The 20,501-nt window shown below is 43.8% G+C and overlaps 13 protein-coding genes across 13 annotated transcripts; 7 read left to right on the top strand and 6 right to left on the bottom strand.

Annotated features, from left to right (window-relative positions):
* Positions 1 to 7: 7 nt before the first annotated feature.
* WALSEDRAFT_32440 (hypothetical protein) lies at positions 8 to 6,602 on the top strand. The gene is made up of 6 exons (XM_006958133.1): positions 8 to 1,073; positions 1,119 to 2,514; positions 2,562 to 2,875; positions 2,924 to 5,043; positions 5,089 to 6,107; positions 6,151 to 6,602. The coding sequence occupies exons 2-6, from the start codon at positions 2,340 to 2,342 to the stop codon at positions 6,525 to 6,527; spliced, it is 4,005 nt and encodes a 1,334-aa protein (XP_006958195.1). The 5' UTR covers positions 8 to 1,073; positions 1,119 to 2,339; the 3' UTR covers positions 6,528 to 6,602.
* WALSEDRAFT_57353 (hypothetical protein) lies at positions 124 to 2,868 on the bottom strand (the record flags this gene model as incomplete). The annotated part of the gene is made up of 2 exons (XM_006958134.1): positions 1,119 to 2,868; positions 124 to 1,073 (listed from the first exon to the last, which is right to left on the bottom strand). Coding segments are annotated over exons 1-2 (2,076 nt in total), but the record flags the coding sequence as incomplete, so codon positions are not given.
* A 149-nt stretch (positions 6,603 to 6,751) lies between the features above and the next one.
* On the top strand, positions 6,752 to 7,736 carry WALSEDRAFT_17974 (NAD(P)-binding protein; the record flags this gene model as incomplete). The annotated part of the gene is made up of 2 exons (XM_006957958.1): positions 6,752 to 7,301; positions 7,345 to 7,736. 2 exons carry the CDS (start codon positions 6,752 to 6,754, stop codon positions 7,734 to 7,736), a joined length of 942 nt encoding a protein of 313 aa, XP_006958020.1.
* Positions 7,737 to 8,082: 346 nt separating this feature from the next.
* On the top strand, positions 8,083 to 8,573 carry WALSEDRAFT_18071 (ankyrin; the record flags this gene model as incomplete). Its single annotated transcript, XM_006957962.1, has 2 exons — positions 8,083 to 8,327; positions 8,375 to 8,573. Coding segments are annotated over 2 exons (444 nt in total), but the record flags the coding sequence as incomplete, so codon positions are not given.
* Positions 8,574 to 9,483: 910 nt separating this feature from the next.
* On the top strand, positions 9,484 to 10,170 carry WALSEDRAFT_54416 (hypothetical protein). Its single transcript, XM_006958132.1, has one exon. It carries the CDS (start codon positions 9,618 to 9,620, stop codon positions 10,095 to 10,097), a length of 480 nt encoding a protein of 159 aa, XP_006958194.1. The 5' UTR covers positions 9,484 to 9,617; the 3' UTR covers positions 10,098 to 10,170.
* Positions 10,171 to 10,213: 43 nt separating this feature from the next.
* Positions 10,214 to 10,468, top strand: WALSEDRAFT_7957 (hypothetical protein; the record flags this gene model as incomplete). Its single annotated transcript, XM_006957953.1, has 1 exon — positions 10,214 to 10,468. A coding segment is annotated over one exon (255 nt), but the record flags the coding sequence as incomplete, so codon positions are not given.
* Positions 10,469 to 10,787: 319 nt separating this feature from the next.
* On the top strand, positions 10,788 to 14,127 carry WALSEDRAFT_60291 (kinesin-domain-containing protein). Its single transcript, XM_006958131.1, has 3 exons — positions 10,788 to 10,853; positions 10,905 to 11,917; positions 11,961 to 14,127. The coding sequence occupies exons 1-3, from the start codon at positions 10,820 to 10,822 to the stop codon at positions 14,037 to 14,039; spliced, it is 3,126 nt and encodes a 1,041-aa protein (XP_006958193.1). The 5' UTR covers positions 10,788 to 10,819; the 3' UTR covers positions 14,040 to 14,127.
* A 45-nt stretch (positions 14,128 to 14,172) lies between these two features.
* WALSEDRAFT_64125 (hypothetical protein) lies at positions 14,173 to 14,587 on the bottom strand (the record flags this gene model as incomplete). Its single annotated transcript, XM_006958130.1, has 6 exons — positions 14,173 to 14,184; positions 14,232 to 14,242; positions 14,288 to 14,315; positions 14,371 to 14,378; positions 14,425 to 14,496; positions 14,542 to 14,587. 6 exons carry the CDS (start codon positions 14,585 to 14,587, stop codon positions 14,173 to 14,175), a joined length of 177 nt encoding a protein of 58 aa, XP_006958192.1.
* A 222-nt stretch (positions 14,588 to 14,809) lies between these two features.
* Positions 14,810 to 15,266, bottom strand: WALSEDRAFT_32437 (hypothetical protein). The gene is made up of 5 exons (XM_006958129.1): positions 15,248 to 15,266; positions 15,176 to 15,196; positions 15,025 to 15,128; positions 14,930 to 14,979; positions 14,810 to 14,881 (listed from the first exon to the last, which is right to left on the bottom strand). The coding sequence occupies exons 2-5, from the start codon at positions 15,190 to 15,192 to the stop codon at positions 14,858 to 14,860; spliced, it is 195 nt and encodes a 64-aa protein (XP_006958191.1). The 5' UTR covers positions 15,193 to 15,196; positions 15,248 to 15,266; the 3' UTR covers positions 14,810 to 14,857.
* Positions 15,267 to 15,300: 34 nt separating this feature from the next.
* On the top strand, positions 15,301 to 17,590 carry WALSEDRAFT_60287 (hypothetical protein). The gene is made up of 4 exons (XM_006958127.1): positions 15,301 to 16,881; positions 16,928 to 17,008; positions 17,054 to 17,075; positions 17,117 to 17,590. The coding sequence occupies exons 1-4, from the start codon at positions 16,852 to 16,854 to the stop codon at positions 17,464 to 17,466; spliced, it is 483 nt and encodes a 160-aa protein (XP_006958189.1). The 5' UTR covers positions 15,301 to 16,851; the 3' UTR covers positions 17,467 to 17,590.
* On the bottom strand, positions 15,342 to 16,761 carry WALSEDRAFT_32436 (Nucleotidylyl transferase). The gene is made up of 2 exons (XM_006958128.1): positions 16,196 to 16,761; positions 15,342 to 16,145 (listed from the first exon to the last, which is right to left on the bottom strand). Exons 1-2 carry the CDS (start codon positions 16,716 to 16,718, stop codon positions 15,448 to 15,450), a joined length of 1,221 nt encoding a protein of 406 aa, XP_006958190.1. The 5' UTR covers positions 16,719 to 16,761; the 3' UTR covers positions 15,342 to 15,447.
* Positions 17,591 to 18,506, bottom strand: WALSEDRAFT_64121 (hypothetical protein; the record flags this gene model as incomplete). The annotated part of the gene is made up of 7 exons (XM_006958126.1): positions 17,591 to 17,682; positions 17,728 to 17,928; positions 17,981 to 18,034; positions 18,078 to 18,126; positions 18,173 to 18,252; positions 18,310 to 18,403; positions 18,447 to 18,506. The coding sequence occupies 7 exons, from the start codon at positions 18,504 to 18,506 to the stop codon at positions 17,591 to 17,593; spliced, it is 630 nt and encodes a 209-aa protein (XP_006958188.1).
* Positions 18,507 to 18,617: 111 nt separating this feature from the next.
* WALSEDRAFT_60286 (hypothetical protein) lies at positions 18,618 to 20,408 on the bottom strand. Its single transcript, XM_006958125.1, has 3 exons — positions 19,311 to 20,408; positions 19,065 to 19,257; positions 18,618 to 19,017 (listed from the first exon to the last, which is right to left on the bottom strand). Exons 1-3 carry the CDS (start codon positions 20,372 to 20,374, stop codon positions 18,649 to 18,651), a joined length of 1,626 nt encoding a protein of 541 aa, XP_006958187.1. The 5' UTR covers positions 20,375 to 20,408; the 3' UTR covers positions 18,618 to 18,648.
* Between the last annotated feature and the right edge of the window lie 93 nt (positions 20,409 to 20,501).

Below are 20,501 nucleotides of genomic sequence, written 5' to 3'. Positions count from 1 at the left end.
CTCACTAGGCTCTCAAAATGCCTTTAATCATATCATGAATACAAGATCTCTATGTTACAGCGTCAATAGACTTATCCGTGGCTTTAGTTCAACTGTTGGTACAATCATTGAGTTCAATTCTACCTTCTTGGCTGGTTGCCCTAGCCTCAGGAGCGGGTTTAAGCGTCCTGTCGCACCAGCACCCGCAGCAGGTATGCCAGGAGCGTTGATAAGTGCACCCAGTATGACTTGATACTTCTTAAGTGCTTCAAACGCTGCCGCACGTAGTTCTTCAGTGTGATCACCCTTCATTTCGACCTCCATTCCGCTATGACCACATAAGACATTTAGGAATGCAATGTCAAAGCTTTTGCGAACTTTTGCTCGTTCGTCAGTTTCCTCCTTGTCAAATACTCTCGACATCCTCTCCCAGAGTTGTGAGAGCATGCTCTTTAGTAATTCCTTGTTATCTTGTAAATGTAAGGATATGTTCTCGACATCATGTGCTATCCCGCTCAAGAGGTCAATCAATTGTCGTGAAGGTCCTTCTGGAATCTTGCTACCGCCTGAAGAATTACTCCAACGCGTCTCATCCGCATCGAGCTCACTTGTTGACCATACAAAGCTGTCATCTTCTACTTTATCATTAACTACGTCTGTCGCCCACTTCTCATTAACACGTTTTATGACATCCATATAAACAGGCTGTTGTGTTTCTTCATTAAGCATTATATTCCTTGCTATTGTCTCCTCTTTTTGAAGCGCTTCAAGGAGATGACGGAATACCATAAGTTGTCGTTTGCGTTGGGTCGTATTTGCATTTTGCAATACTTTGTCAAATGTACTGTCTAGGTTATGTAGGAATCTCGTAAGCGTGCCATTGGCATATTCGTGATAGGTGTTGAGCAAATTTTTGGACTGAAGCGCCGTATTTGGCGCCCATAAGAAATCGTAAATTTGATCGTGAATGTGAGTCGATTGGTTCTTAATTACTGTTAGCATTTCGCTAACGATTGGTACATGTTCCGTGTAGAGTGTAGTGGTATCTAAATTTTCAGGTAAGGGCGCAAGCAGATTTTTGATCGGGTCGTTTTCTTATTTATTCATTAGCGTATTTTCTAGCGACAAAATTTACCTACTAGCATTAGGGATGTTTGTGACGGTATTCATGGCTTTATTAACTTTAGTCTGAGTGGTTTCGAGGTAGTCATTGTGAAGGTCTTTCCAAATAACCTGACAGCGTTCTTCTAAAGCAGAAACAAAGAAGTTTTTCACGTGCTCTATGTTGGTGATTTCAACTATCGCTCTAAGTGGACACAAATCAGAAATGTTATTAATATCAGCTAATAAACCATTCTGAGCATCCAGAACACTCTTCAGGGAGTCGAGGCTGCTTGCTATCCACTTATCAAGTGTCTGGTTGACCTGCTCATTTGGGATCTTGTCAAAGGGTGCAAAATATGGCGTGTAGTTGAGCAACTGGTTGGGTATTCTATGTATAATAATTTCAGAACCAGACAGCTGATTAATGAGGGTGTTTGTAGTTATGTCAGCGGTGTTACCACTGCACTGACCTATATATCGACTAAGTTCATCTTGAATATAGAGCTTATGAACGAGTTCATGTGTCTCGTTGATGAGTTGTAAGGATTGACTGATGATGAGCTCAACTGATGGGTTATTCTGTATATGTGTGAGAGCAGTAGTGCGCTGAGTGAGTAGTTTATCGAGAGATTGACCATAAGATGGGCTGTCTAAGAGGATAAGAGCTGTGAGTGTAGATCTAGCATCATCAAACGTTATCGATTGCTTGATAAGAGAAATGACGGCTTTCAAAACGATCTGCGGTTTCAGCTGGAGTGTTGACTCGTGCTGCGACTTTAATATGACGAGTTGGTTGAGTGTGTCGGGATAAGTGCTTGATAGCTGCATGTGTGTTATCTTAGCCAGCGAATACAGCCAGGCGGCGTGTAGATGCTGTTCATTCTCGATAAGACGCCAAATATTTTCCGTTGAATCGTGCACTAATTTCACCAAAGCGGGTATGGGATCGATGTGGGTAGATGGTAAGCTGTTGACCGGAGTATCTCTACTACTGAGGCTGCGTATATCATCTATCGTATTCTGTATCTCTTCTATGCTCTTATCGAGATGCACGACAGATTGGCTGACATTCAAGACCTGCTTGTAGCGATCACCGACTATGGCCTGTACTATCAGTCCTCGCTTGTCTATCTCTTGTTTGAGTTCTTCTATCGGGTGCATCTCTGAATTTTTTATTTTGGATAAGACGGTCAAACAAGCGTTCTTCACGGCGACCAACTAATAAAAATATAAGACGGTTATCTGGTTAGTTGGGAATGTCACAACAACCAAAGTTCAACTATGCGGCTGCTGCCAAAGCTAAGCAGCAGCAACGAGAGATGGCCATCTCTGAGAAGCAGCCACCAACGAAGCCGAAGGAGACGAAGCCAGCAGAGGCTGAGAAGGCTGACAAGACTGACAAGTCTGATAAGACAGAGAAATCTGCGCCTTGTGTGTTTTTTAAAAGATTTTTGATACGCCAACTTACACTATAACAGCTAAACAGAAGAAGGAGTTCAATCCACACGCATTCTTTACGGGCGGGGGCGCATCTACGCAGCCACCACAACAGTCTCAGCCAGCGAAAGCTCAGAAGCAGCAAAGTGGTCCTAACAACAACACACGCAATTCTGACAGTTTGAGGCTCAATGCTCAGCCATTCAACCCTCAACACCAGAACTATAGACCACCTCAGTCGTTCCAGCCACGTGGCTCTATGACACAAAACAGCGCATCTAGACCGCCACAGCAGCAGCGCAGCCCACAGCCACCTCAACAACAGCTCGGGTCACAGCCTTACTACACACCAGCTGTAAGTTTACTATAAGTATTCCTTTCGAATCCCGCTCACACCATTTAGTATAACACAACTGGCTACTACGATCCTAATATGGGCATTTACGTCCCATTTGCACAGGCGCCTGCAGCAGGGTGGTCACAATACCCACCACAGATGCCTCCAACGAGTCCTTCAGCTCCTCAGGTGTCGTTGCCAGCTACGACTGCTCCAGCTGCCGCTAATGCTCCAAGGAATGGCCCTTCACCGCAAAACATCCCAACTACACCACGCGTTTCTTCTTCTAATGCGTCACCAAGGCCACCTTTCACGCCTTCAGCCAATGCACCAATCTTCTCACCTCCTCAGTCGACTACTACTTCTCCACCACCGACATCCGGAATGTCTCCGTCTGCAGCTTCCTTCATGCCACAGAGAAAGAGCGCGGCTATTAAGATCTCAAATGCTCAGGGCGAAAAGATTGACTTGACCAGCTTCAAACATCAACGCCAGAGCTCTTCTATTCCTTCAATCGCCTCTGTTGAGGCTTCAGCGCCTGATCCTTCAACTTACGTAAAGCCACCTCCACGTACAGCCATCAGACTTGAGTCTGAGGAGGCAAAGGCTAAGCGTTTAGCAGAGGAAGCAAAGCAAACTGATTCTGAAGAAAAGAAGAAGCAAGAAAAGGCCAATGAAGAGCGTATAGAGACTTCCAGAAAGGAGGAAGAGAAAAAGGAAGCCGAAGCCGAGGAGAAGAAGAGACAAGAGGCTGCAGCTGAAAAAGCGAAGGCTGAAGAAAAGCTTGCTGCTGAGGAGAAGGCTAAGGCAGACAAAGAGGCAAACGCTGAAAAGCTCGCAAAAGAGCAAGCCGCTTTGCTTGCGAAGGAGAAAGAAACAACTGAAGGTACCACACCAGGTACTTCTCTCGACCAAGCAAAGGTTGAAATTTCTAAGGATGAACAGCAAAAGGAGCTCATCTCCAAGATTGCTCCAGCTACTGATGAACTTGCCACTCCTGCAGAATCTGATAAGCAATTACCAAAGATCGATACTTCTTCCCCAACTGTTGGTGAGGAAGAGAAGCCTGCTGCTGCGTCACCATCCACTTCAACTCAAAAGCCATCACAAGCACTCGGTGCTGCCAGAAGAATTGATGACCTTACCAAGATTTCCTACCCAGGTGATATCAAATCACCAAAAGCTGAGCTTAACAAGCAAGCACGTCCTGGTAAATTCCGTTATGACAGGGATTTCTTGATGCAATTCATGTCAGTTTTCACTGATAAGCCAGCTAGTATGCCATCATTAGATGCTATTGGATTAGAACCAGACCAAGGTATGGGCTTCGGTGGTAGATCATCATCTGGTAGACAAGGTAGCAGAGGTGGTATGGGTCGTTCATCAGGATTTGGCAAACAAGGTGGATTCGGTCAATTTAGTGATGTATCTTCAAGAGGTACGTCTTCTGCTGAACGTTTCGCTAGATCACAAGCAGCGGGTGCCTTCGCAGGCCAACCAATGTCGAGAACTAACTCTTCCCATCGCGGTATGGCCAGGGAGGCCTCTGGTGGTGGCAGAAACAGATCTCAACGTGGTAAGACACGTGATGGTAAAGGTGGTCAATCTGCTACTCCACTTGCTGATGCTATGGGTTCCGTCGCACCACTTGAAAAGAGTGAAAACGCTTGGACACCACAAGCACTTAGAAATAGAGCTCAAGGCGTAAGACCTGGCTTGAATGTTGATGAGAATGACCCAGCATACATTGAGAAGAAGGTTAAGGGTCTTCTTAATAAGCTTACTATAGAAAAATTCGAGCCTATATCTGATCAAATTATCATATTTGCAAACAAGTCAGAAAATGAGGATGATGGTAGAACACTCAGATTGGTCATTAAGTTAGTCTTTGAAAAGGCTACCGATGAGGCAGTCTGGTCAGAGATGTATGCTAGATTATGTCGTAAAATGTACGACCAATTGTCAGCTAACATCTCAGACAAAGACCAACCAACTACTACAACTGGTGGTCGCTTATTCAGAAAGTACTTGTTGACTAGATGTCAAGAAGACTTCGAGAAGGGTTGGTCGGACAAGGCTGCAGCATCAAAGGCTGCTGCTGAGAAGGCCGCGGAGGATGACGCTAAGCGCCAAGCCAATGAAGAAGCTGAAGCTGACATTGCCAAGGGTGGTGAACCAAAGGCTGAGTAAGTTATTGTCTTAATAGGATTATAAGTTACTGATGAAGTTAGTGCACAATCACTTTCAGATGAATACTACGCTGCACAAAAGGCTAAGCGTAGAGGTTTGGGATTGGTCAGATTCATTGGTGAACTGTTCAAACTCACATTACTTACAGCCAAGGTCATGCACCTCTGTATTATGCAATTGCTCCAAAGAGATGACACCAAGGAGGTTGAGGAAGAAGACATAGAATCACTCGCCAAACTCCTCACCACCGTCGGTGGAATGCTTGAAACACCGGAAGCCAAGAGGCACATTGATTCATACTTCTCTCATATGCAGGATATAGTAGATAGTCCAAAGACCTCTTCGAGATTACAATTCATGTTACTTGATGTTATAGAGTTGCGGAATCACAACTGGGTCGGTAGACACAAGGATGCTGGTCCTAAGTCGATCGCACAAATCCACAGAGATGCTGCTAAGCAAAGGGCACAATCTGCTGCTGATGCCAACGTTGCCCTCCAAAGAGGCTCATCTGGTCGTGGTCCAGCCAGACAAGAGAGCTCGCGTGGTCCATCTAGACGTGGTCAGCCACGTGCGCCAGCAGTTCCTGAAGAGAAAGGCGGTGGAGATGGATGGAACACAATTGGTAGCGGTGGTAACCAAAAGACATCACAGGTAGCAGGTAATCTCAGTCAATTCGGTCAATTCTCTTCCAAGGGCGCTCAACAACCTCAGCAATCTCAGCAATCTCAGTTTGGCCCAACTAGTGTATTCACTAAGAAGGGCAGACAGGGTGGATCTGGTGGTACATCTCCATCTGGCGTTGCATCACCATTGCTTTCAGAAGGCAAATCACCAGCTGTTAGCAGAACCAACTCTAGTGGAAACATGTTCAGCTTGCTTGAAGCACAAGATCAAGCTCAGCATGAGGAGCAACCACAGAGAAAGAAGCTCAACTTGCTTCCACGTTCATCTACCAAGACTGATGTTGAAGAGCCAGAGCCAGCTCCAGCTGCACCTGCCACTGAGGAGATTACCGATGAGAAGGCCAAGCAAATGGTCAAGACTATGATCGAAGAATGTGAGTGGATTTTTAGAGGGAAATGCTTTACTAACAACAACAGTCTACTCTCTTAAGAAAATATCAGAGGGTTTGGAATCCTTCAAGGAACTCCCAGAAGAACACAAACCAAAATTGATTGAGCAATTGATTGATAGATCGCTGAACGGAAAGAAAGAAACCGTTGATATCACATCAGAGCTCATCACAGCCGCCGTCGAACAAGAATTAGTAGCCCAAACACAATTAGAAACAGAATTGGTTAACATATTAGAATTTATTGAAGATATCTCAATTGACGTACCAAACGCATACGAGTATTCAGCTTCACTCATAAAAGCTTCCAAATTTGATTCAAATGGCATTGATAGACTTTTAGCTAAAATTCCAAAATCTGACTCAATAACGCAACCAAGTGATAAAGTCAAGAAGTACTTATGAATTTGAAACGGAATTATTCGCTTTTGCTTTGTTGTAGTACGTCGCGTATGATTTAATTATTGCATTCATGATTTTTCGCCTGTAAAACATTATGACGTCTTGAATATTGACTATGAGGGTAACTATATTAGGATCAGGTTTTGTTGGTGAGACGGCTGATTATTCGCAAATGGAATACTAAGAAATCTATAGCCACTAACGTCGCCAATGCTTTACGTTTACGTATGCCAGATGCAGCGATAAGAGTTGCATCACGCCAGACAGAACACAGAGTGGATGTGACGGATAGGGACTCCCTTAGGGGTGTGCTAGAAGGCTCAGACGCTGTAATTAATACAGTGGGACTTCTTCAGGCATCTCGGAAGACATTTGAAGCAGTCCAGCATGAAGGTGCTGAAAATGTTGCTAGAATCACTAGAGAGAATAATGCAAAGTTGGTACAAATATCCGCAATTGGCGCCGACGCATCCTCTAGATTACCCTATCCACGTACAAAGGCGCTCGGTGAGCAGGCTGCACTGTCTGAATGTCCAGATTGCTCAATTGTCAGGCCTTCGCTTATTTTCGGACCTGGGGATAGCTTTTTCAATAGATTCGCCTGGTTGGCGAAATACATGCCGTTTCTTCCCGTCTTCGGTACGGGTGAGACGCTCTTCCAACCGGTTTATGTCGGCGACGTCGCAGCCGCCGTAGCGCTCTGTGCAGAAAGCAGGAGTGATGAAAGGATAGCAACTCGTGTAAATGGGAAGATAACTGAAGCGGGCGGACCTGAAGGTATGCACGTTATTTATTATTATTTCTTAGCTGACAGAATTAGTGTTTACATATAGACAAATTATGCAGCTAGTTATCGATTACAGTGGTAATAAGCGACCTATCGTATCTATACCTTGGTCTATTGCCAAAATGCAGGCTTTTGTTCTCGAAAACTTACCGATGCCGCCCGTATTATCAATCACGAGGGACCAGGTTGAACAATTGAAAAAGAACAACATTGTGACGCCGAAACATGAACAGGAGAGTAATGCTATTAGTTTCAAGGAGCTCCTGGGTGACTTTTCGCACATACAGCCGAGCAGTGTACACGAAATTTTGCCGACATATCTCTCACCAGAAGGACATGAAATGGCGGTAACTATGGATCATAAAACCAGAGAAGAGGAAAGGAGAAAGAAAAGATTGATGCTCCGTGATAAAAAATCTTACTGATTGTGTGACATACGTATAAATAACATCGTGGAGTGAGATCATAAAGGAGGTGGTAGATCATGTGAGATAAGATAGTAGTATAAAGTATAAATATGACTATTGTAATCTTATCGATACTGTTTCCGAGATTCAAAAGGTCATTAGAAGATGATATTAAAATCGAGTGAAAATTCGACCAATCTGGATGCACAGCGCTGAGGAGCGCAGAATGTGCTTTAAGATGAGCTATGAAATTAGGACAATAGCGCAACTAGGAAGATTTAAAATTCTCAAAAAGGAAGGTACTAGTCTATCGCTCAATCGATTGATTAGGCTCTTAGTCTCATACGACGACGACGATGTTGAGATGAACTTTAGATCGCCGAATAAAATAGAAAGTAAATATGGAGTAGTAAGCGACTACACAAACTTGAATCTCCATCAAGCAGCCTTCACAAATGACGTTGGCTCAGCAGCATTTGCACTAAGAAATGGACAGCCACAGAACAGCGTCTATAAGGGGACACTTCCAATACATGCTGCCTCCCTAGCTGGCTCAAGAGATGTCCTTAGAATGCTGATTGATGCCGGCGCCGATGTCAACGCACCTAGGTACGGACTTCTAATAAATTAAAGTGACTTTTGACATTTTTCATTAGACTGCCGAAACACGTTGGTGCTCCTAAGGAGTCTCACCTGCATCACCATCATGAGCATAATCCACCTGGTACTACCGGATCCACAGCCTTGCATTTCGCAGCTGCAGGCGGTCATCTACAAATAATCAACATTCTACTAGACAATGGTGCTGATCCTAACAAAGTCGATAAGAATGGTCAGGTGCCCGCGACTCTAGCGCTCCATTGCGGTCATAAGGATATCGTACACATTTTGGTAAATTATACGATGAAGTCATCACAATCTGCAGAAGAAAGCGTCGATGTGTTGGAAGATAAGATTATCAATTCTGATAAGTTCAAAAACCGTAGACCCTCTCTTCCGTCTATCATTGAGCAGTCTTCGTCAACTATCAAGCATTCAACGAATTCAATCAGGAAAACGACAAGAAATAGACGCTTTAGCCATTCTGACAACCTATCAAACGTTTTAGAGCTTCCACCAACACCAATAGAAGATTCATTTAACCTCACCCGAGCAAACGCCACTTTCTCAACCGAGAGCCTAAATGAGGGCACCAACGTTGCTAGTAGCAGCAATGCAGAACCTTCACAGCAGCCACATCACAGTCTACGAAGGTTAGTGAGCAAGCAATCCCTTGCCAGTCTCTTCACCAGATCAAACAAAGACAAGAACCAAGAAAGCGACAATGATTATAGCCCGGACACGGTGTCTGCTCCTTCATCTCCTCATAAGAGTATTCAGAAATTGCCAAAGAGGAGGAGCACTTCAAATTACGACGACGGCTTGCGTCCTCTTGAACCCCTAGAACCACCTACCCCAAGAGATCGAACAAACACAGTATCAACTATTTCTTCCACGAATACGAGATCATCACACACACGTACGACTGACGATAACAGTTCTAACACTTCACCCACGAATTCGACATTCATTTTGAATATACCCATGAACCAATCACAACATGCCCGCGAAGCACATGCTGAACGCCAACAGAAACGGAGGGCCCAAGTACGGCAACAGAGCACCAATTCTATCGGATCGCAAACACCCATCCAGCATCAAACACAACTGCATCAAGAACCACAGCATGCACAACCACAACAACCACAACAACCACAACAACCACAACAACCACAACAACCACAACAACAACAACAACAACAACAACCACAACAACAGCAACAGACGCGCTTTGGAAACCTTCAAGAACTTTCTCTACAGGAGCAAGAACGGCGATTGAGTTCTTCCCAAGCAGCAGAGATGGTCAAGAGGGTTGAGAAGGAGCTACTAACTCTTGCTGAGAGTGGAAAGGCACCAAATTTGAGTAATAGCCGATTGGGGAGTGGTGTGGAGCAGAGTGAACTCCTCGAGCGTCTGCAACGCTATGGTGAGACCCTCGCCTTAAAGCGAGATGCAGAAAAGCGAGAGGATGACATTGCTCGTAGTCAAACAAGTAGCCAATCAAATAGCCCACAGACTGATAATTTGAGAGTGAGCGTCAACCATAGCGAGACATCCCCTCGTACATTTGCGCGCAGGCAGTCGTCTCTACAGCACAACAAGCTGAAGCAGAGTCATAATATTGCAAAGAAGAATCAATACAATGTCCGTAATGATCTCTTTCAGAATGACTTTGATAGTAAGGTTCCTTCGCCGCTGCATTTGTCACACACCACGTCCAATAGCTCGACGAGGTACTCCAAGATATTCAAGGGTATTAAGTCTAAACTGACCCATTAGGGTTGTATAAACTATGTAAAATAGCTGTATTCTTGCCATTTTTGTAATATATTCTGAGCTCATGAACGATCATTCCTTATCAATTGCAATCAATGGCTGAGAATGAGAAGACGGCTATTAGGATAAACTTACCTGAGAGGGCGTTTCCTATTGTATTCTGTGGTACGCTCGTTGGATTCTCACTGGGTAGCTACAGAGGCGGTAGAATCGCCGGTAAGAAATTCCTAGCGGAGAACGCTCACAGGGCGCCTAAAACGGTCCAAGGGTGGTACTTCTACAACAAGACGAAGAACTACAGGATAATGCAGAGGAGTTTGACTACTGGGTTGCTAGATGCCTCCAAAATCGGTGGAATTGCCCTGGTCTGGGTTGCAGCGTCTTCTTACACAGAGAGACTGAGGAAGAATATTGGGGTAGACAGTGTATATTACAAACCATTAGATGAATTAGCCGGTGCTATTTCTACCGTTACAGCCACTTCCATCCTTTGTGAGTACTTTCGTAGTTTCCCATTATAGACTATCTCTAACAGAAATAGACAAACTACCGAAGCCAATAGTGAAGCGTCTAGCTAGCATAGCTATACCTTCTAGTTTACTAATGTCTACATTGATTATATTTAAACAAATTTTGTAATTTTTATTGGGAATATCAGATACTATACGCGTCAACCGTTACCGTAGCGTTTTTATATCAGAAATACCCAAAATAAAAACGTTTAAATGGCGTCTTCAGACTCTTCAATAGCTGTATCTGGTTTGTGCAGAGCTATCAACGCGATTTTCATCTGACGCACCGACCAAACAGTACGCGTTCGACCACTGACAGGCAAAGAGAACGGATTAATAGAGCCACTTTCAAGTAATATATTTAGCTCAGATGCTAGTTTATCCTACACACCATCCAAGCAACCAGTTAGAAGTAGCAGGCGGATAATTGACGTCCTCGATGACAGGGTTTTGATATTTGATCCACCGGATAATGACCCCGCCCGCTCATTTCAAAATCAAGGTTTTACTCGTCCTGGTACGAAGCGTTACAAAGACCAGCGCTACGCATTTGATAAGGTATTCGGTGAACCAACATCCCAAGAGAACGTCTTCTACGAGACGACGTTACCTTTAATTGATGGCGTTTTGGATGGTTACAACGCTACAGTATTTGCCTACGGTGCGACGGGATGCGGTAAGACACACACTATTAGCGGTACACCTGAAGATCCCGGAATTATAATCAGAACGATGAATGAACTCTTCACGCGCATACAACAGGTTGAGACGACATACAATGTACAAGTTAGTTTGAGTTATTTGGAAATATACAATGAAATGATACGCGATTTGCTCGCACCACCAGACGCGAAAACGCCAAGAAGTGGTCTTGCCTTACAGGAGAGTGCAGCGCAGAAGATCTCTGTTGCCGGTTTGAGTGAACATCACCCAAGCTCGCCTGAGCAGGTCCTCGCTATGATTATGGATGGTAACAAGAAACGTACGATGAGTCCAACTATGGCAAACGCAACTTCAAGTCGCTCTCATGCAGTCTTGCAAATAAATGTCAAGAAGCGTCAAGTAGGACATGATGCAGAGCAATGTGCGACGCTCTCCATTATTGATCTCGCGGGTAGTGAGAGAGCATCAGCAACACAGAATTCAGGGAAACGTATGACAGAAGGTGCCAATATCAATAAGAGTTTACTCGCTCTCGGTAATTGCATCAATGCACTCTGCGAGGGTGCTAAGGGACATATTCCCTACAGGAATTCAAAATTGACACGTCTGCTTAAATTCAGTCTTGGTGGTAATTGTCGTACGGTTATGGTGAGTATTATTAATCGATGGTATGCTTCTCTGACAATAGTAGATTGTCTGTGTATCACCCTTCTCACAACACTATGAAGATACTCAGAATACTCTGAAATACGCAAATAGAGCGAAGAATATAAAAACCAAAGTATCCAAGAATATCATCAACGTTGATCGTCATGTTAGAGAATACGTGCAGATGATAGCCGAATTACGAGAACAGAATGCGAAGTTGCAAAATATTATCGATGACAGGTCGACAGAGATGAGCGCAGCTGATCAACGCAAGCGAGCTAGCAGTTTCGAAGAGATGACAAGGATCAAGACGGACATCAGTCAGAAGTTAGATGAAACTCTGCCGTCAATAGTTAAAGGTGCTGCATGGGATGCCTTGTTGATCACATCCACGATGAGAGCTCAACCGTTAGAGGCAAGGCTAGGAAATCTGTCGCAGAACCCTTCTGGAAACAGTCACGAAATTGCACTACTGTCCTCAATGCTTCGTCCGCTAGCAGGTCTACTGGCAGGTAACTCCTCCGCTCGGTCGCATATACTTCAAGCTCAAAAGAGCTCCGCAATGCTTGAAGCAACTCTTCGTGCTATCGAGAGTAAACGCTACGATGGAATGGATGAACAGACGGTCATGCAGATTAAGCAGTATGTCCAAAGTTGTCGCCATCAGGTGCAATTCGAGAGCGAAAAGCAGCGTTCTGAGCTTCTTAAGAACGCACTTGGTGTCATGTCGACTGGACTCGCTGGAACAACCAAGACGATTGCTTACCTCGCCAAAATTGGTAATGCGTTAGTCGAAGATGTCAATAAGAAGTCAATAGATTATGATAAGCAGATAGGATATGCAAAGGCCTTGCAAATGGAGTATGAAGGCTCAAACTCACTTCTGAGTTCTATCAACAGTCACGATGAATTACCACCGCCAATTTCTGCTGTCAATTCACCAGTCAATACTTTCGATGGTGCTACATTCCAACCTCCACCTCCGCTAGCTATCAGCCTCAAGAGCTTGTCGCCATCGAGCATGCCCGCTACTTCTCTCGTAGAAGTCACTAACAGACGACTTTCACCAGTGCGTAAAGTCAAAACGACAAGCGGTAGTCCGAAGCGCGTTCACAGAAGACTGTCGAACTTTGATGGTATGATGGCATCAAAACCGCCTCCATTATCGTTTGGTGCTGCTAGTATTGCGGCAGGGTCACAAATGAAAGCTTCATTCGCACAACCTGCTGCACAGCCTCCTGCATCGATACAACCCAAGAAGAGTTTCCGGTGGAAAGACGAAGCGGGTGAGGGCGAGTTATACGAATCCCGGCGAAGACAGAGTCTCGGAAGGAGCGTCAAACCGTCTACGACGATCATCAATAGTAACGGAATGGATACTGACGACAACAAGAGTGATGGTGGCTGGGAAGATGACGATGGTAGTAGTGTCTTCAATGCCGCACCTGTAGCTGTTCCAGCTCCGGCTCCAACTCCTGGTCCCGCTCCAGCGTCTGCACCTACATCTGCACCTGTGCAGTCTGAACAGAAGATGCGCGGCCCCGTGCGTCTTGAGCAATCGCAACAGACGCAACCACAAAGACGCTCCAGCAGTATAGCTATGCGTCCGCTTGGTTCTAAGACACTCGCAAGCAAGAAATCAAACCTGAGCAACGTCGGTGAAGACGAAGAAAGCAGCTTTAGGTTGCCTCAGGGTTCACCAATGCGTCTGTCGTCACCAACTAAGCGCATCGCGCTGCTTGATCTTAATGACCAAGGCAGCCCGAGTCGACCAGCTCGCGGGTTTGCCCAGCCAACTGCAAGCTCCGCCAGGCGGCTTTCGAAACTCCCTGAACCTACCGGTATGGGCACGCCAAGAATGAGACGCGTCAGACGAGGCAGCAATATCGGACCAATGAGGCGAGGTAGAGCTAGTCTCCTTGCTGCTGAGACCTCAGTTCAGCATCCACACCAACCACCACAGCCTGCGCCGTCGTCCGGTCCAGTCCGATTCAACCCAGGTGCAAATCTCAAGAGTCCTCGCAAAGGACGCAGATCGCTAATGCCATTGGGCAGCTCGAGAAGGATGAGCGCTGCACCACCATTAGGTGATTTTAGTTTTAATAAACCTGGTTGGAAGTAACTTTATTATACCCACTAAAATGTAGTAAAAATTTTCAACACTCTTTCACTTGTTAAAAACAAACTGGTAATATAATATGTATTAAGAATTACTTTATATTAGGATAATTAAGTTGCTGTAGTAGCTGTATAACTTATTCTTTGTCCTGCAAAGTTGTTAGGAGAACTTCAAAGATTCTAGTGAGCTTCATACCTGAATAGGGACTATAATTTATTAGATATGAAAGTATATATAATCGAATTACTTACCGTCCTTGCCAGTTAACTTCTTGTAAACCTTACGGATACTGTTACATTATGAGCTGATATTCGGAAAAAAAGGAGTAACCAACTGACCCGTCTGTATAACGTTAAATGAGGGTATAAGGGAATAACAGAATACTCACCAGAGATCTTTTCAACGGTTGATCTGGATTGCTTGTGTCCGAGCTTGTTAGCGACAGCATCGACACCCTTGTCTGTAGTTTGTTAGTAGACTATATGAATAGCACTACTATACTCACCGAGTGCATCCATTTGACCACCAGATTGTGCAGCTTCGTTTGACATTATGATTGTTTGGTTGGAAGAGCAAAGAACCGTGCATTAGGGGTTGAACGGATAAGTTGATTTTTCAAATCTTGTTTGGAATGTTTGAATACAGGACAAGATTTTAGCTATTTGTATTGCATTAGCTGTACCTTCAACGACGTTTTTAGAAAGTCGGCAAATTTTCTCAAGCGTATAAATGACAGACAAAGTAAATAATGCACACAACAGACGGTAAATTAGCTCATAATGAATGTATCATTCAAGACAGTTTCCTGCAAGTCAAACTGCTTAGTTTGCTTCAACAGCGCCCTTCTGAAGTGGTATGTTAGTGTGACCTAGGGAGTCATAACTATTGCTTACTCTGATAGCAAGTGCCTTCTTGATGTTACCTTGAGTAGCGTATCTTTGGTCTGATAATTTGTAAGAAGGATTGAGGACTCGAAGGCTCTACTTACTACGAAGGAACTTTGGGTCGACACCCTTCTTGGATGGGTAACGAGCTCTTTGGGAGAACTTCAAGTTACGGTGAGCCTTAGCAGATTGGTTGTGGTTAGTGTGGCTGTAAATTGTCAGTATGAGGCTATCTTTGAAGCTTTAACGACGGACTTCTTTGACTTGGCCATTTCGCTATTATTTTATTAGCTTTTTGCACTTTTTAAAATATTTTTCTGCACCCACCAGAAACCGTTGCTGAGCTAGAGAAGAGTACCGTCAGTTTGAATATTTTATGAGGAAATTCAAAATTTAATTTTTAACTTTATTTTATATATTTATTATTTAGAACGTCAGTATAGTATATATACCTTTTTCCTTCTCTCTCGCTGCATCTTTTTTTGTTCTTTCTATAATCACTCATCCATGTCATCATACAACAAATTTCACTCTGGCGAAGCGTATATCTTATTATTCAATATGTAAGCAGCAACGGCTGATGGGAGGAGATACCTGATTGACATTCCTCTTCTGACGAAAAGTCTGACTTTTGTTGATGATATATCATTGTATATCAGCTGCTTGACGACAATAACATTCCTTCGATGCTTGTACAGTAGATCGTGTGACAATAAGAATGCCCACACATCAGATCCTGTTCTTTCGACAATGAGACATCCAAATTTACCCAAAATATGGTTCAAATCGTCCTCTGACCAGACTCCTGGTTCACCGAAAGATTCTATAAGATCACCACCTGCTAATAACATGATTTGAACCTTTCTTCTGCTGCCATCGCGTAGTTTAACTCCGTATTCTTCACATTCGTTGATTTCTTGATCAAAGTGATCCAAAACATGAGCCGTTCTTGTGAACTCCTTTTTGTTGGCTTCCCAAGGGTCAACCATAAGCCAGTCTGATGTGCATTCTACACCCAAATGGCACATCATAACTCTATGCTTGGCACCAGCCAAACCAGATTTCTTGTAAGCATCCGAGACAGGTGAATAGTATCCGCCTAGTATTTCATACTTTCCTTTTTCATTTATTTGATCACTTGCCATTTCAAACATACGCAAATGCAAGTAAGTTGGCGGTGAAAATGAACCGCACGCTACGATAACGAGTGGAATCTTCTCCTCATCTGGTTTTGAATGTCAATATGAGTACTCTCTAATAAATACACAAACAGACCTTCCATCATTCCCTTCAGCTTATGCTTCGGGAAGATATAACCGTCTTCTCCAAATAAATCGGCCTCGTCTAAGTCGGGCGGACTGAAATCCTTTGTCTGACTGAAGGGATTTGGAGTGACTGGGGCCTTGTCGTGTCTTTCATTTATCGCTTCAGGTGCGGTCATCGGTTCCTTAGGGACCCGGTCTCTAGCAATACCAACCTGCGAGCTTTCGCGCTGTACAGAAGGTCTAACAGCCCGGCTTGCTATAGCGTTTGCTGCTGAACTCGGGAGATCAGAGAGCATTGGGTGAGGGGATGGTTGTGCACTACCATCTGGTCTGGGTGAATACATAGGTGAGAAGGCGGCTTTACCCCTTAACTGGTTCTTTGGTTCAGATTGCGCACTAGTCGAGCTGTTAGGGGATGATCTATTTGAGTCTGAAACGTGTAATAGTTCTAATGGCGGTATTTCCTCATCGTTTGCTTGTCCGGTGAATGGGGGTGAATCTTGGTGGTAAGATTGCACGCTAAGGGATGACATTGGACCACCGCGGTTATTCTCTGGTGCTTTGCTGTTGAATGGATTTTTTGCCATTTTTCTATCCTCAACGTCGTTGTTCAAGGTGTACCTCTGTTGTCATCGTTAGTCAATCGAATTAGTAAGAAAATCCGAAATGTCGGGTAGATACACTTACTTTGATAGCGTATGTACCATTTACAACTTTTAATCGACATCTAACACCTCTATAGGATGATTATCGCCTTCCTGAAGGTATGAAACGCGTTGGGTATGATAGCGATACACAGCAGTACACTTTCAGGGATAATGAGGTAATTATATTATTATACGTATGTATACTTAGCTGACACATACAGGGGTACTACATTGGTCAACCAGGTATGTTGTCATTATCTTTCTACACTCTTGACGCCCCACAGGTGCGGAATATGGAGGTAGATTAACCTACACAGGTCCACTCACTGGTAACGAGCGTGACGACGACAGTGAATTCATAGCACCACCAATAAATGCTCCAAATTCACCTTACCGCCCATTACTTCCATTTTTTGTCATTGTTGCTGTTATATTGCTCCTTTTAGTCAAGTTTATCTACTCTGGTAATACGTCTATATGTCCAGATGATCTCATAGAGTACAAGATTAGCAGAGGTGATACATGTTGGGATATTTCTCAGACCCATTCAGTAGCCTTGGATTGGTTACAGGAGAAGTACAACTGCGACAAACTCATTCCTGGCACTCGTATGTGTCTACCAAGACATAACTGAATGGTAATATAGTATTGCAGATTCTACTTATGACGATTGCTGCATTTTTATAATCACAGAGGAATCTCTATCACTCTTATTCTTATTTTAGACACGATGCATACCAATGTATAACATATAGGCTTTAGAACAGTGTGCTTGCGTTCTGTGCCAAATCGAGTCCGATACCCAGGTGAGACAGACGAGCATCGACTATTTTTCCCTCTGCGCTGAACTCTTGGGTGTTCGTTAGATAGGTGTTACCTTAAACATAATACACACCAAGTATCTTTTTATGGAGATCCTTCAATGGTACCAAATGGCGAACGATATGCTCGCCGTCATCTAATTCCTGTAATGGTGGTGGAGCATTCTCATCAATGTCATCTACGACTATAGTCACGCTCTTCATATTCGCGTTGCTCATACCAGGATCGTTTGCGACTACTGGCGATTCATCAATCACGCGAATTGAGTCTCCCTCTGGAGTGAGATTAGGTATTTTAGCCTATTATGAACCATAATAAATACCCACGATATCCTGTCTCTTCGCGCAACTCGCGTATGGCTGCCTGTACCGCTGATTCACCTTCTTACATTTAATGAAGTACACTCTAGTTTGCTAGACCCACCTTTGTCTATCAAACCAGCTGGGAATTCAATAACGTTACTATCGACTGGCTGCAAGTCGTCAGAAAGTCGTTTAACATCATATTAAATGCCGTACCGGCCTGTACTGCTCAACTAGTATTACATCACTCAGCTTAGTACTATTCTTGTATTTAAGTACAGCTGCGATGGAAACGGCTATAAGAATTCACGTATTACGTCATTCGAAAGCAATGTTTTCAAATTACTACGTACCATCTACGCCTCCCTCTGACCTTGTAGTACGATATGCGTTCTCCCATTTTCGTTGCTTACCCTCCTGGTCTCTCCAGTGCAACGTTTGGAGTCCCTAAATGTGTGAGTCGTGCGCGATGATATTAAAGACGATTTACAATAAATTTGGTGTTAGTGTTAATATTCTCTACCTTCTCAATCACTGGTTTCTGTGACATTCTCCTTATTCCTCCCAATCTGGATATTTGGCGAAGTAGTTGCATCGAAACGTCCGATAAACAAGCAAACGGGTTTCAAAATGAAAACTTTAATGCATAATGTTTATTGTTCAAAAATGTTTATATAAATTAAAAGGCACTATCATGATGTTTGATCTATAGCGATCTTTTTGTTATCCAGGGGTACTTCATCTTCTCTTTCACGCTTTCCAAGTACACTGTTATTCGCGAACGAGTCATTGTGGCAGGTCGCGTGATATATTGTTTCCCCATCTTCTAGGGCATTCTTCCATACCCATTCTTCGTCTTCTTCGCTGAACTCGCCTTTGAATTTTTCCTTGCAGATTGGACAGACTTTGGCGGCATCTTCAGCATCAGCAGGAACAGGTACTGTCATTGATTCAAGCTGCTTCTTGTACTCTGCTTGTTGGGTTTGCTCGTTATCCTCGTGTGATTGAATTGGACCGCGTTGAGATGCCACGGAATCGTCAGCTACATCGTTCATCCAGTCCTAATTTCTGTTAGATAATATACAGCATTGTTATAATTTTCACTCACTTTCAAAACAATCAGCCAGGAGCGCGTTACACCTCTGCTACCCTCTTTGTTGCGTCTATTTATCCTGAAATGTGTATCTATATGCTCAGCTAACTGCTTCTTCCCTGTACTGGTATCTGCAAACCGCCGCGAACATTGTGGACATTGAACTGTCAACCTGTCATAAAACAACTTGTCTAGATTCGGTCTAGGACTAAAAGAAACTTATTAGAAATAAATACTGAATGTGAATTTAATAAAACACACCAAAGTATATCATTATTATCAAGTACAATATCAAGTGCTAGCACAGCTTGATCATAAGCCTTTTCTTTTTCTTCATCCTCCTGACTATCTATTGCCATTATTTGTTCTGGCTGTGGTGATTTTGACTTTGATGTTACTGTACTAGCACTATTTCCGGCATTGACTGTTTTCAATAAACCGGATGCTTGCAATGATTGCAATAATCCAGATACATTTGAGCCAACTTGAGGTTGTTGTGGCTGTGGCTGTGGTGGTGGTGGTGGTGGTGTATTTGATTGCAATAAGGGATTCAATTGAGCTGCGACAACGGGTATAGGTGCGGCTGGCTGAACAGCTGGAGCAGGTGTAGATATAATTGCAGGTGTCGGCAATGGAGGTGGAACTGAAGGCGTTGACGCGACCACCGGTGTTGCTCCCGCTGGTGCATCATTCGACATAGATTTGACTCTCTCATAAATTTGGTTCAATTGATCAGGTGGTACATTTGTAGTGAGCAGGATCTTTTCAAGAGTTGACAAAGCGTGTATATGCGACTTTGCTTTCTCGTCGTATGGGTAATACTGAACATGCACTTTCCTTTTTTCTAGTGCAGCCTGCAACTCTGTAATTACGAGCGTTCTTGAGGGACCATAAGAAAGGGGTATGGAAGCCTTCCAGCCACCTTGTCCGTACAATCTCTGCTCGCAATCAAGTTGCGCCTGCCTGCCAAATAAGTTACTACCATATGGACCACCATTGCGCCAGGTAATTACGAGCTCCTCCAATTTCGATCGGGTCGCGCCATCAACTAGGGCGTAAGTGTTGAGCCAGTCTTTCGCGATAAATGGGGCGAAATGCTGGGCGTAGTTGAGCTGTGAGAGGTTTTTCGATATGCTATCAATCAAGTAAAGGACAGGAAGCCTGTAATGTGGCTTCAAACACGTTATATGGTCGTGAATCGCGTCTGCAACCTGATTAGCTGCTGAGCCGTACTGCTGTGCTAGCAAAGTCAGATTAGTTATCAAATGCTTCTGGTTTGAGTTAAGAGTGCCTAGCTGTTGCTTATAAAAGCTATATACATCCATAATCAAGCACAACACAAAAGAATTTATAAATTAGATGATGGACGTAGGAGATGAAGGAGTGTGGCCAGATTTGGAAAGGATAAATGCAGCGGGAAAAGGTATATTTATATATATATAATGAATAATA

Source organism: Wallemia mellicola, assembly GCF_000263375.1.
Source record: "Wallemia mellicola CBS 633.66 unplaced genomic scaffold WALSEscaffold_8, whole genome shotgun sequence".
Classification (NCBI taxonomy): Eukaryota; Fungi; Basidiomycota; class Wallemiomycetes; order Wallemiales; family Wallemiaceae; genus Wallemia; species Wallemia mellicola.
The sequence above is the reverse complement of the archived record's forward strand: the minus strand, read 5'-3'. Positions and strand labels throughout refer to the sequence as shown.

Coding starts and splice junctions, on each gene's coding strand:
- WALSEDRAFT_32440 (XM_006958133.1), top strand. CDS start 2,340: ATGTCACAACAACCAAAGTTCAACTATGCGGCTGCTGCCAAAGCTAAG. Junction 2,515..2,561: donor GACAGAGAAATCTGCGCCTT/GTGTGTTTTTTA, acceptor ACACTATAACAG/CTAAACAGAAGAAGGAGTTC. Junction 6,108..6,150: donor CAAGACTATGATCGAAGAAT/GTGAGTGGATTT, acceptor TAACAACAACAG/TCTACTCTCTTAAGAAAATA.
- WALSEDRAFT_54416 (XM_006958132.1), top strand. CDS start 9,618: ATGGTCAAGAGGGTTGAGAAGGAGCTACTAACTCTTGCTGAGAGTGGA.
- WALSEDRAFT_60291 (XM_006958131.1), top strand. CDS start 10,820: ATGGCGTCTTCAGACTCTTCAATAGCTGTATCTG. Junction 10,854..10,904: donor CTCTTCAATAGCTGTATCTG/GTTTGTGCAGAG, acceptor CCGACCAAACAG/TACGCGTTCGACCACTGACA. Junction 11,918..11,960: donor GTAATTGTCGTACGGTTATG/GTGAGTATTATT, acceptor TGACAATAGTAG/ATTGTCTGTGTATCACCCTT.
- WALSEDRAFT_32437 (XM_006958129.1), bottom strand. Junction 14,980..15,024: donor CGACCCAAAGTTCCTTCGTA/GTAAGTAGAGCC, acceptor ACAAATTATCAG/ACCAAAGATACGCTACTCAA. Junction 14,882..14,929: donor AGAAGGCACTTGCTATCAGA/GTAAGCAATAGT, acceptor ATACCACTTCAG/AAGGGCGCTGTTGAAGCAAA.
- WALSEDRAFT_32436 (XM_006958128.1), bottom strand. CDS start 16,718: ATGTCATCCCTTAGCGTGCAATCTTACCACCAAGATTCACCCCCATTC. Junction 16,146..16,195: donor GCTGAAGGGAATGATGGAAG/GTCTGTTTGTGT, acceptor ATTCAAAACCAG/ATGAGGAGAAGATTCCACTC.
- WALSEDRAFT_60287 (XM_006958127.1), top strand. CDS start 16,852: ATGTCGGGTAGATACACTTACTTTGATAGC. Junction 16,882..16,927: donor GATACACTTACTTTGATAGC/GTATGTACCATT, acceptor ACACCTCTATAG/GATGATTATCGCCTTCCTGA. Junction 17,076..17,116: donor GTACTACATTGGTCAACCAG/GTATGTTGTCAT, acceptor GACGCCCCACAG/GTGCGGAATATGGAGGTAGA.
- WALSEDRAFT_60286 (XM_006958125.1), bottom strand. CDS start 20,374: ATGGATGTATATAGCTTTTATAAGCAACAGCTAGGCACTCTTAACTCA. Junction 19,258..19,310: donor GATAATAATGATATACTTTG/GTGTGTTTTATT, acceptor AGTTTCTTTTAG/TCCTAGACCGAATCTAGACA. Junction 19,018..19,064: donor CCTGGCTGATTGTTTTGAAA/GTGAGTGAAAAT, acceptor AACAGAAATTAG/GACTGGATGAACGATGTAGC.